The sequence below is a fragment of the Benincasa hispida genome, chromosome 4 (assembly GCF_027475165.1).
Source record: "Benincasa hispida cultivar pf3 chromosome 4, pf3_genome.v1.1, whole genome shotgun sequence".
Classification (NCBI taxonomy): domain Eukaryota; kingdom Viridiplantae; phylum Streptophyta; class Magnoliopsida; order Cucurbitales; family Cucurbitaceae; genus Benincasa; species Benincasa hispida.
In genome coordinates, this window is record NC_143481.1 from 18013118 (window position 1) to 18025348 (window position 12231).

Below are 12231 nucleotides of genomic sequence, written 5' to 3' on the forward strand. Positions count from 1 at the left end.
AGAAGATTTAAATTACAAAATTTAATCCATAAACTTTTCAATTTGTCTATTTAATCTTTGAATTTTTCGAAATTTCTAATACTTTAATCTGCACATTTGTGCCTATTTGATCTTAAACTTTAAAAGTATCTAGTAAATTCTTAAACTTCTAATTTTGTGTTAAATAAATTTTTAAAATGTCAATTTTGTATCTAATCTTGACATATTCGAGGTTTTCAAAAATTTTCAAATATACTCTAAACAAAATAAAAAATTTAGACTTTTATATATAATAGATAAATTAGTTTTAAAATTTTTTGAACATGTGAAAAATCTATTTAGACGCAACAAAATTGATAGTTAGAAAATATTTTTTTAAAAGTTTGTGGACTTATACATTTTAAGATTTGAAAACATAAATTTAAATGTTTAGGACTGAACTTATACTTTAACCAAATATAAAATTGTAAGAAACTGAAAAAGGCTAAATTATAAGCTTAGATTGTTCACGAACTTTCAAAACTATCTAATAAATCTTTAAATTTTCATGCCTAATAATTTCTATATAAATTCAAAAATTTGAAAAATTAATTGTTCTATTAGATATAAATTTGATTTTTACATTTAATGGAAACTAAATTTTAAATTTTATGTTTTATATCATTAAAATCAATATTGGTATTGATATTTCTATCTACAATTTCGTGGATATAAAACGTTAAGACCTTTTTAGTAGATAATTTGAAAATAGGGATTCAATGAAAACAAAAATGTATTTCATATTTTCATGTTTGGTAGAAGGTTCATAAATTGAATTCTAATTTAACCAATAGTTTAAAATGTGTTTGATACTATATATTTATAAATCATAAAACTAATTGTAGTTACCCACTAATACAGAACAAACTATTATAAATTTATTTTTAATATGATTTATGTTTTAAAAAAATTATATAATTATTATTTTATAATATTATATAATTTATAATATATATTATATATTTTAAAACAGAAATTGAGTGTATAATTTGACATATGATATTTTAAATATTTTTATCTTTATTTAATATAATCTAATATTTTAAAATTTAAAATTCAAAATCTAGATAGAATAAAAATGCATAAATGTGTTTTTAGAATTTACATTTTTTAAATTAATGAATCGAAAAACAATTTTTAAAAACAGAATTCGAGTGTACGATACAAAGGTTTATTGAGGTGTTAGTTGATTGAGATGTCAGTTGTCAACCAGAAGCAAAACCTACCACCCTGAGAGAGCCTGCTTAGAGAGATCCTGGAAAGCCATAAGCCTACAAAATTCCTTTGTCTTTTCTACTAAAACTCGCCAAGTTGTGGGTCAAAATTGACTCCTCCTCCAACTCTCTTCCTATAAACTTCACCCTTCACGCCTCCATTTTCATTCTCTGCTTCGATTTTTTCTATACTCATTCCATTACCTTCTTGTTTTCTTCATAATCATAGTCATAATCATATAATTCTTTTTGGGCGCTTTCCAATTTCTTCAATCTTTCCGTCGATAACGACTCCATTTTTTTCACTTCTGTAACCTCAATCCCCATCTCCATCCTCTTTCTCATAACCCCTTTTCTTATTTTGTAATTAACTCCAACCCCATTTCGTTCTTTCACTGTTCCTCTCCCTCGGTTTCATCGCTGGTCCATATAGCAAGGTACTTTGTTTTCTTCTTTCTCAGATCAGCATTTCTGTTTTGCAGTTGTGTTCTTGTTGCGGCGCTTGTTTTTCTGCTTCTGGGGGAGTCTGTATGCTCTTGATTTTGTTTCGATCGTAGGAGGAGAGTTTGATTTGTGTTGATGATGATTTCGCTGACATCGGTGTTTGAATTTGCTTGTTGTTTGTGATTTTGATATGAACTGAGAATGAGAACTGAAGCAAAATGTTATAGAGCTTTGAGTTCATGTTTAATGCTTTTTTTGGTCTACTTTGAATTTTCTGTGTATGCTTCTGATTTTGTTTCGATCCTAGTAGGAGAGTTTAATTTGTGTGGATGACGATTTCGTTGATATCGGCGTTCGAATTTGCTTGTTGTTTATGATTTTGATATCAACTGAGAATGAGAATAGAAGAAAAATGCCATAGAGCTTTGAATTCATGCTTAATGCTTTGTTTGCACACTTTCCCTTAAACCCATTTCCACATTTTGTAGATAATACTGTTGTGTTCTTCACATAATTGAAATTGTTCTATTCAGATTACGAATTTGTAGTTTGTGTTTGTTGGTATGAAATTATCCAGTTGTAAAATTTTGTTGAGTTTCTGTTCTTACTTGGGATCATTTGTTATTTTCAGAATGGCTGCTGCAGTATTTAACCAATCTCTTGGGACTTTTCTTTCCCATGGACAAGCTAACAGTACAACTAATTTAACAAAATTGAATTCAAAGTGTTTCAAGGTAGAAGTTGGGGTCTTCAGAAAGAAGTCTCCTAGATCTGGCCATGTGAATATAAAAGCAATTCAAGCTTCTTCTCAAACTTCAGTTTTTGATCACATTTCATCACCTTCAATCAACACCACTGAAGACCCGCAGAAAAAACAAAGTAAGTTGGTGTGGTTCCAGAGATTATAGTGTCTAAATGGTGAAGCTATGCGTTCAGTGGTCATTCTTGGTATAATACAAGTTATAGGCTTAATCTCTTGCTATCTGAATATATACTTTATGCTAATGTTGTTTGGCTGCATATCAGATGAAGCAGCCTTGATTTTGATTCGGCATGGAGAATCGTTGTGGAACGAAAAGAACTTATTTACCGGCTGTGTTGATGTGCCATTGACCAAGAAAGGTGTGGAAGAGGCAATTGAAGCTGGCAAGAGAATCAGCAATATACCCGTCGACATGATCTATACATCTTCGCTCATTCGTGCACAGATGACTGCTATGCTTGCTATGACTCAGCATCGTCGTAAAAAGGTAATTTGAGATATTTAAATCTTTGGACTTCAAAATTATTATTGATGTAACCTTAAAGTTTTTACACTCTGATGCCCTGTATCCTCCTATTGAAGAGCCCATTGCTGGTTGAAGTAGAAAACCATTTCTGCTATATTTGGATATGTCTTCATTTTTATCATCTATATCAACATGATAGTTTTTGCTGTTGTACAAAACCATCTTTCATACCTACAATTGTTTTTTCCTTGTTCTAATTTTACATTCCTTTCTTAGCTAATCTCTTCACTAACTATTCATGCATGCATATAGGTTCCCGTTATTGTTCATAATGAAACCGAGCAGGCAAGGGTCTGGAGTCAAATATTTAGTGAAGAAACCAAAAAGCAATCCATCCCAGTAATAGCATCTTGGCGATTGAATGAAAGAATGTAATTATCACCACAATTTCACCCTCTTTATTATTCATATTAACATTGTCAAACTTTTTTCTAAGACAAATTTTGTTTGCAGGTACGGAGAACTACAGGGTCTCAACAAGCAGGAAACTGCTGATAGATATGGAAAAGAACAAGTCCACGAATGGCGTCGAAGTTATGATATTCCTCCTCCTAATGGCGAAAGTTTAGAAATGTGTGCAGAGAGAGCTGTTGCTTATTTTAAAGATCACGTATAATAACTGCTCTTTTGCTTGTGTTTCTTTTTATTCAACTGCATCTCACGCCATTGTTGAAGATCAAGAATTAATCATGTGAGATTTCCCCTGCAGATTGTACCCCAGCTGCAATCTGGAAAGAATGTAATGATTGCTGCACATGGAAATTCATTGAGGTCCATAATTATGTACCTAGACAAATTAACTTCTCAGGAGGTAATATACCATTTCATGACCTTGGGTATACTCTTTTATATACCGATCTTATTCTGTTATATAATAATGTCAACGAAAATATCTTTCAGGTTATTAGCTTAGAGTTATCGACTGGAATTCCGATGCTCTATATATTTAAAGAAGGGAACTTCATTAGGAGGGGAAGTCCTGCTGGACCTTCTGAGGCAGGCGTTTACGCTTATACCCGGGTATGCAACTTTAGCCTTCTTCTTCATTCTTCCGACCACCACGGGATTAGCCAGACCCTACCTTGTGTTCTTGATTGCTAAATGTAGCTTCTACGGCTTTGGTGCAAAAGAGATATAAATGATGAAAAGAACTCTATCAACTTTTAATTAAGCAACTTGCTAAGACATTAAAGTCTAAAGATATATGAAAATGGTTTCCTTGTTAAACTTTTCTAACTCTTTTCTGTTGGCTTGTGGTGATTCTGTTATAGATTTAGAACTAACTTCTCTTTTTTATTGGAACTTTTGGCAGAGTTTGGCTCTCTACAGACAGAAGTTAGATGAGATGTTAAACTAAAATAATATTTTGCCAAATACAGGTAACCATCAATTCTTAACCTCTCTTTTCACATCATTACAGTTTCATTTGGTTGACATATTTGTTTTGTTGCTTGCTTTCAGGTCCTTGCTTCCAATTGCACTGCAACTATTAATGACGTGCTTTTGTGGTAATTAGAATGCAAGGAAAAAGAAAAAGTTTGCTCGAAAATACTGTTTTAGTTTTTTTTTCCTCGAATGGAAAGTATACGAATAGTTTGTATGAATTATCCTTTGTTTGTTATTATTATTCCTGTTTAGGGATTGAATCTTTGTACCAAACTTTGTAAGGTTGAGTTATCCCCATTGTAGTTTAGGCAAGAGTTTAGTAATAATCCTTCAGAAGAAGATGTTTCTCAATGGCTGTTCTAAATTATTTCTAGTTACTCCAACATTTTTACAACAATAAGAACAATTTTTTTTCTTTTTCTTCTTTCTAAAAAAATTCAAAGTTAAGGGTAAAAATGAAACTTCCCAAAGTTAGGGGTATGATTAAAACTTACACCAAATTCAAGGGTATTTCGTATAGTTTAACAAAAGATGAAATTTAAGCCTTTTATATTACTATATAGCATGTATCAAGAAAATAAAAGGAAAAAAAAATGTACTCTCTCGTTGTATGTCCTTTCCTTTTGTGCCTAGCACTTTTACTTCTGTACTCGTAAAGAAAAAAGATGGGAAAAAATAAAGAACATATTTAAAATCTCTTTATATTTTCACTCTAAATATAATCAAGCATTTCAAGTCACTATAAAGTTAAACTCATCTCCCCCAAATGCAAATAGGATTTTACATGAAGAGAAAAATGGCAGTGATGTGATTCTATTGGAATTCTTAAAGAAACATTTGCTTATTTATCTCTGGCTACATAATGAAGATAGCTCCACTTCACTCGTGTACTTAAGAGCTGCACATTTTCCATTACAGGCAGCAAAGCACATCATTGGAGTTAACTTCAGATAATACAATCTCTCCTGCGTATGAAATGAACTGATTGTAACTATTGCATCATATTCCAAAGTATTATTATTAATCCAAGCTGATATCAAACAAAGATATCAAAAGGATGTTCCACATCTCCTACGAACAACGAATAAGACCCTTCTTCTATAATCATCAGTCCCTCTTCACTAGCCTTACTTACATGTTCACAAGGACTAACCAAAAACTCAATCTCACTTCTCTCCCCTGCATTTATCTCCAGCCTCTTGAATCCCACCAATTGCTTCACAGGACTCCCATTTACCGGCTTCGAAGGCTTCACGAATAGCAATACCGAATGCTTACCTGCCATTTCCCCTTCATTTCTAACTCCGATGGTCACATTCACAGCCCTGCTCTCACAGAACTTCTTGTCCAGGTCTGAGACGAGCCTGTAACGTACCGAGTCAGAGTTTATGGCTGGCTGGCTGGCTGTTGGATGGCTAAGGTCTAGTTTGCTTTCAGTAACTGATGTGAATTCATAGAGATAGTTGGAGTAGCTGAGACCGTAGCCAAATTCATAGACTTTCGGTCCATTATAGAAGCGGTAGGTGCGGCCAGGATAGCCTGTTGAAGGGTCTGCTCTCATTCTCATGTCTGTCATTGGGAATTTGATGAAATCACGTGGATACCAAGTTAATGGCAATCTTCCTCCTGCACGCAAAAAAGGAAAATTAAGGGTAAATATTATGTCGATCCATTCGTTCACTGAACAGTTCAAGATTTCAAGCATAAAGAAGTGCTGGTTAAACGAAACAATACGGATATTTAAAATGTTAACCTGGGTTGTGATCACCAAATATGATCTCTGCAATGGCAGTTCCTCCAGCTTGCCCTGGATAACCAGCCCACATGATGCTTCCTATCTTCTCATTATACTTGGCTGAAGATATATCAACTGGACCTCCGGAGAGAATCACCAAAATGACTGGTCTTTTTGCAGCTTTGGCGACTTCAGCAATGAGTGCGTCTTGCTTTCCTGGGAGCCCCAACTCCGTGCGATCGAAGTCTTCTCTTTCTTGAGTTTGATCCAGCCCCATAACCAACACCACATAATCCACACTTTTCACTATTTGCACTGCCTGATCAATTGTAGCCTCCGTACAATTAGCCCAGTTGCAGCCTCTATGGTAAACAGTGTTCTTGACATAGCTATTCAAACCTTGAAATGGGGTAACAGATCTGCAAGGGATTCCTGCATAATTTCCTCTAAGTGTTTTCGGGTCATCGCCATTGTGGCCTATAACAGCAAGTGAATGCGTATTCGATTTGGAAAGTGGAAGAAGTTTGGCAGAGTTCTTTAGGAGAACAATGCCCTCTCTTGCAGCTTGAAGAGCCAGATTTTGATGTTGCTGTGAGCATACTTGGTCAGGACCAATTTGGCCAAAAGGCAGTTTAGTTGGATTGCCATCAAATAAACCCAATCTCATTCTAACGGCAAAGAGGTTGCGGAGTGCACGGTCTACATAAGGAATAGGTACTTTCTTCATCTCCACAGCAGATTTCGCATGCTCCTTCAGGTACGTGCCGCAGTTGACGTCCATTCCTGTTAGTATTTATATGTTTTGGTGATAAATCAAAACTCTTCAGTTCTCTGAATGATAAGAAGTATATCAGGTTTAAATCTTGGAACCAATATGCTTACAAAAACAAACCAAAAATGAAGCCAAAATGAGGGGTATGGAACTCAAGGTGATACAGCAATCTTAACATCATAGAGCGATTAATATTGTCACCAATATCTTAAAGATTATAATTCTACCCTCATATGCATAGAATCAAGCATTTTAATGGAAATTACTAATGAAGCCGAAATTACTAATGAAGCGGTTTTCTCCAAATAAATTTAAAGATTTAGGGTCTACAGCAATCTTAACTTCATAGAGCTGTTAATATTGTCCCCAATATCTTAAAAGTTATAATTTTACCCTCAATCTATTCAATGAATCAAGTATTTCAATGGAAATTACTAATGAAATGGGTTTCTCCAAACAGGGCAATGATATAGGGCAATGTCGAAACATTTTAATGTGATATAACTTCAATGAAAAGAACATGGCTTTTTAAGAATTAAATGAAAGATCTAACATTTATAGAATTTGTTTTCTATTTTAAATATAATTTTGGTTATAATTAGGTGTAATGGGATGCCACATATTCAGGCGTGCAGAAGAGTTTGTAGTTTTCTGTGGCGGAAAAGAGAGACAAAGAGAAAAGGCAGTTGAGATTGGTCCACTAATTTGGGCCCAACGGGTCCACTCCACAGCACTACAAAAGATTCCACATTTAGTCAATAAAGCCAGCTCAAAATATTGGACTTTGAAAGGTTTATACATATATAATATAATTCTTTTTATAAGAAAAGTATTTTTCTTTCAAAATTATCCACACTTTTAGGCATAAAGGGTACTTTGTGAATCACTGTCTATAGATTATTGAGTTCTAAAAATGTCTAATAGATTTTTGAACTATTAATTTTGTGTCAATTATATCCATGAAATATTTAATATTTTAAAAAACTCACATCTGTTAGACATAAAATTGAATTTTGTGTTTCATAAGACTTTACACCTTCAAGTTTTTTTCCAATACGTTCGTGAGATTTAAAAAGTGATGAATAGGTCAAGGATCTATAGACACAATAATGAGCATTGAGAAACTTATTAGACACATAATAATCAAAAGTTTAGAACTTTATTAGATATTGATTAAAAGTCCAAGGACCTATTTGAATTGATTGACTAAACTTGTAACTACACTAGAGAAGTAACTATATAATATCGGGGACAACTTTCATTAAGAAGAAGTAACCAAGTACGAATAGAAACCCACGTATTAAAAGAAGGGCCCGATCAAAAGATATGTAATATCTCGATTGGGTAAAGTATATCCAATTAAAGAGAGAACAATTATATCTATCTAAGTCAAATTTTGATCAATCATTTAAAACTTATTACTAACTAGCTTCTGTATTATGAGATTCTCAGAAGAGTTCATCAGATCTAACTATTCCAAAATTCCTAATTTTACCCCGTTGTCAAAAGTATATATTAGTAAGCACAGATTTTTACTAAAAAAATGAAAAAAATAAAAAAAATAAAACTACAAATTACAAGTTTGAGATTGAAGTCAACATACCAGCTCTAAGTACATCAGCCACCGCATCTTCTGGAATTTTGGCGTAACCTTGTGCATCATGAATGATGGACACCGCATCACAGTCCGACGTGATGTACCTGATTATTTCCCAATAACCTTAATCAGTGGCCATTGTTGTTATTTTCTCAATTGTTGTAAATAAATTATAAGAATAATAATTTTATATCACTTTTTGATGTACTCCAAAAAATATATATATACATGAAGTTTTTACCGATACAAACTTATGAACGACCATGAGTGCAATATTTAGCATATGGGTTAAAATAATATGGAAATAATAATTCTTGAGAAAATGCAGTGCTAAAATGACTCAAAAGATTAGAAACAAATAAATAAGGACTATACAAAAATATTTTTCCTATTTTCACAACTATTTCTTTGTTTAATTTTAATAACATTAGAGTAATTAGAAAAAGAAAGGAAAACATGAGGAATTAGAATCCGTTATTTATTTATTTATTTTTCTTTTAGTAAAGAACAAGAGACAAGAGAAAGGCACACGTCTCGAGAACTAAAAAAATATGAACATTTTTTTTATAAGGAAATTTAATCTTCGTTTTCTTTTCAGGAGAAATTTTTTTTTTTTTATAAAATTGAAATTAATAAGTAGATAATGATATATATATATATATATATATAACCTTTTTTAGAATACACTAAAATAACAAATTTCAAGTTTAATCCCTCACCTTTGATATTTGTATATCTAATAGGTCCTTTCGATTTTTTGTGCAAGAAAAAACCCCAAACAACCTGTCATTCTCTAAAAGTATAGACCTATTTTATATGAGATGAAATTTTATGCTAACAAAATTCTAAAGTTTCTATTCAGAAAAAAATATCTAAAATGTTGATTTTTCTTTTTTTTTTTTTACATCCATTGATTTTTTTCAGAAAAAAAATATAATAAATTAAAAGTAATAATTGAATGCAGCTTATGCATCCTCTTCATTATAAAGAAAAAAAAAAAAAATATATATATATATATATATATATATTTCTAGAAAAAACAGTTCATCACATGTCAACTTGTGATGGGTTGAATAAAGATGAGTGCAGTTGGGATATACCCATGTATCAACCTACTTATTAATAAAGGTTAAAGAACTTAATTAACTAAATTTAATATTTTACAAATTCGTCTGATGCTAGATCAAAATGAATTGTCTATGAGGTTAGTTGAATTCATAAGTTAGCTCCGACAACCATTTTAAGATTAGTCGAATCTGTAAGCTAATTAGTCGAATTCGTAAGCAACCTCCGACATACCTTTTAAGAACCAATAACCACTCAAACAATCTATTAAATAGCATTAGAACCAAAGAAGAATACTATATTAGTAGATCAAGCACTAAAACACAACAGCAAGTATAATAATGGAGGGACAAAGATGCAGAAACAGTAAATGCCAGAGAGTGAAGCATTGGATAAAGAGAAAAGAAAAGAAACTCCAACCCATTAAACTTCCATTCTTTTCTTGCAGTAACAGTCAAAAGATGATGATCGGCACAGCTTGGAACTCCATTCACTCTATTGTAAGCGCACATTATTCCACTCGCTTTCCCCTTCTCCACGCAGCTCTCAAATGGCGGCTGATACGTGTCCGCCATGTCCTGCATCGTCACCTACATCCATTTTTCCAAAACCCTAAAAACCCATCAATCAAATTCCAGTTCCAATTTCAAATCCATCGCAATTCAATCATTACCTTAGCATCGAATACATATCGAGTCATCCCATTCCACCGGTCCAGATCGTATGCAGTGAAGTGTTTGCAGCATGCCGAAGCTTTGAGTTGGTTTCCGAGCTTCCCCCCTTCAATGGCGTCCCCTTGAATCCCTCTCACAAATGCTACTGAGTATTTTCCTGTCATCAATGGATCTTCTCCTGGGGTTTCTTGCCCTCTTCCCCATCTTGGGTCTCTGAATATGTTTATGTTTGGCGCCCAAAATGTCATCCCCTTCGCTTGCCCTGCATTGTACACCGCCCTCGCCTCTGTTCCTATCGCCTGTTTCACATATTCACATATGGATTCATTCAATGTTCTATGGGTTAGTGTAAGTTAGCACAATGGCCACCAAGTGTTTGTCAAAAGGAAAATCGCATTCCAGAGTCCAAACAGAGGGTCTATTGCTCTGATTCCTGTTAAACTACTACAGAACTCAATGATGTCCCTAAGCCTAGATTTGTGGGCTAAGAAATCAGCACAAATTTGAAAGGAGATGGCACGCTAATGAATAAGCAGTAAACTATTGAACCCTAAAACTTAAATGCGAATCTGATGTTTCATTCGTATTTTGAACTGAAACGGGAAAATGGAAAAGAGGAGAAAACCAGGGGAGAGTGTTTGGTTAGGGATTTGAATCTACCTGTCCGATTTGGTACCAGAGGTTTTCGTCGAAGGAGGCGGCAGTGAGGATAACCTGAGGGAAGCTAGTAGCAGCGGGGATGGTGCCGTTGAGGCGGATGCCGTAGCCGACATGGGCGACGCCGTGGAGGGCCTCCGACCACCACTCGTAGGCAGGGATGCCGAGGCGGGGGATCGCCGGAGCGGTGTTGACGAGCTGCAGAACCTTCTCGTCCAATGTGAGTCGAGAGACGAGATCACGGGCTCTCTGTTTGATCGGCAGAGAGGTCCTGCAGAATGGGAGTGTTTTGGTGACTGGGTTGGAAGAGTCGCAGGCGTACGGCGGCTGAGACGACGAGTCCGCGACGATGAGGGAGAGGAGGGCGGAGAAGACGGCAGCGGAGAGAAGGAGTTTTTGGAGTTTCAGTTTGTGAGGGAAGAAGAGGAAGGAAGAAGCCATTGTTGACAGTGAGTGAAGGTTCAGCTTCTTCAGAGACTTAATAGAGCGATGGGGGACCCGACCAGTGTCTTTATCGTATTTAAATATTTCCTACATTTTTTTAAGTTCTTTTTTTTTTTTAAGAACAATTTTTCTTTTTCTTTAGATTTAAGAATTCTCTAACCATTTTTTAAAGTTAAATTTTAGGTTTAAATGCTATTTTGATTTCTTGAACTTTAAAATTGGTTTTATTTTGGTCCTTAAAGTTTTAAAGACATTTTATTATGGACCTAAATATTTATTTTGATCTCTATTATCAAAATTCAGTTGGCTCTTTATCAAAATGATGAGAGGATTTGTATTTTTAAATAATTAGGTATTTTACTTCACTTTTATTTTGCTCATCACATGCTAGATGCAGTTTCAGAGTTAACAAAATCTTAACAGCTACGACCAAAATAAACACTAAGTTCATGGACCAAAATAGAATAAGATTCAACCAAAATAAAATTTAAAGCTAAATTTTAAGTTACCCCTTAGTCTTAATCAACCTTACGTGGATGTGGATAGTTAACCATTATTTTAAAAAATATTTAAATTAATAAATAAATATTTCACACTTTTAAAACAAAAGTAGATATTGGATAGTTAACCAAATATTTTTTTTTATGTGGAGTAAGATAATCGAACATCTAACCTTAAAGTAGATATTGGATGATGCAAATTTTATATCAGTTGAGTTTTACTCGTTTATTACCAACTATGTTTTTAACCATACCTTTTTAATTTAATTATAAAATTCTCAAATTTTGTTGACTATTATGATAACAATGCCAAAGACCTCTTGATTGTATCTTTCTCAATAAACATTTTGAGTTAGTTATGCCAACATAACACAAACATAGCTCAACTAACATGAAAATTATATAATCAACTTCGAGGTCAGTCTGAAGATCGATT

General features: G+C 33.7%; 2 protein-coding genes across 2 annotated transcripts; one reads left to right on the forward strand and one right to left on the reverse strand.

Moving 5' to 3' along the window:
• The first annotated feature begins 1210 nt into the window (after positions 1-1210).
• Positions 1211-4702, forward strand: LOC120075446 (2,3-bisphosphoglycerate-dependent phosphoglycerate mutase 1-like). The gene is made up of 9 exons (XM_039028845.2): positions 1211-1669; positions 2308-2555; positions 2703-2926; positions 3218-3336; positions 3419-3575; positions 3675-3776; positions 3866-3985; positions 4278-4344; positions 4427-4702. Exons 2-8 carry the CDS (start codon positions 2309-2311, stop codon positions 4320-4322), a joined length of 1014 nt encoding a protein of 337 aa, XP_038884773.1. The 5' UTR covers positions 1211-1669; position 2308; the 3' UTR covers positions 4323-4344; positions 4427-4702.
• Positions 4703-5129: 427 nt separating this feature from the next.
• On the reverse strand, positions 5130-11341 carry LOC120075445 (Glycosyl hydrolase family protein). Its single transcript, XM_039028844.2, has 6 exons — positions 10855-11341; positions 10194-10493; positions 9941-10110; positions 8462-8559; positions 6105-6869; positions 5130-5977 (listed from the first exon to the last, which is right to left on the reverse strand). The coding sequence occupies exons 1-6, from the start codon at positions 11290-11292 to the stop codon at positions 5388-5390; spliced, it is 2361 nt and encodes a 786-aa protein (XP_038884772.1). The 5' UTR covers positions 11293-11341; the 3' UTR covers positions 5130-5387.
• Between the last annotated feature and the right edge of the window lie 890 nt (positions 11342-12231).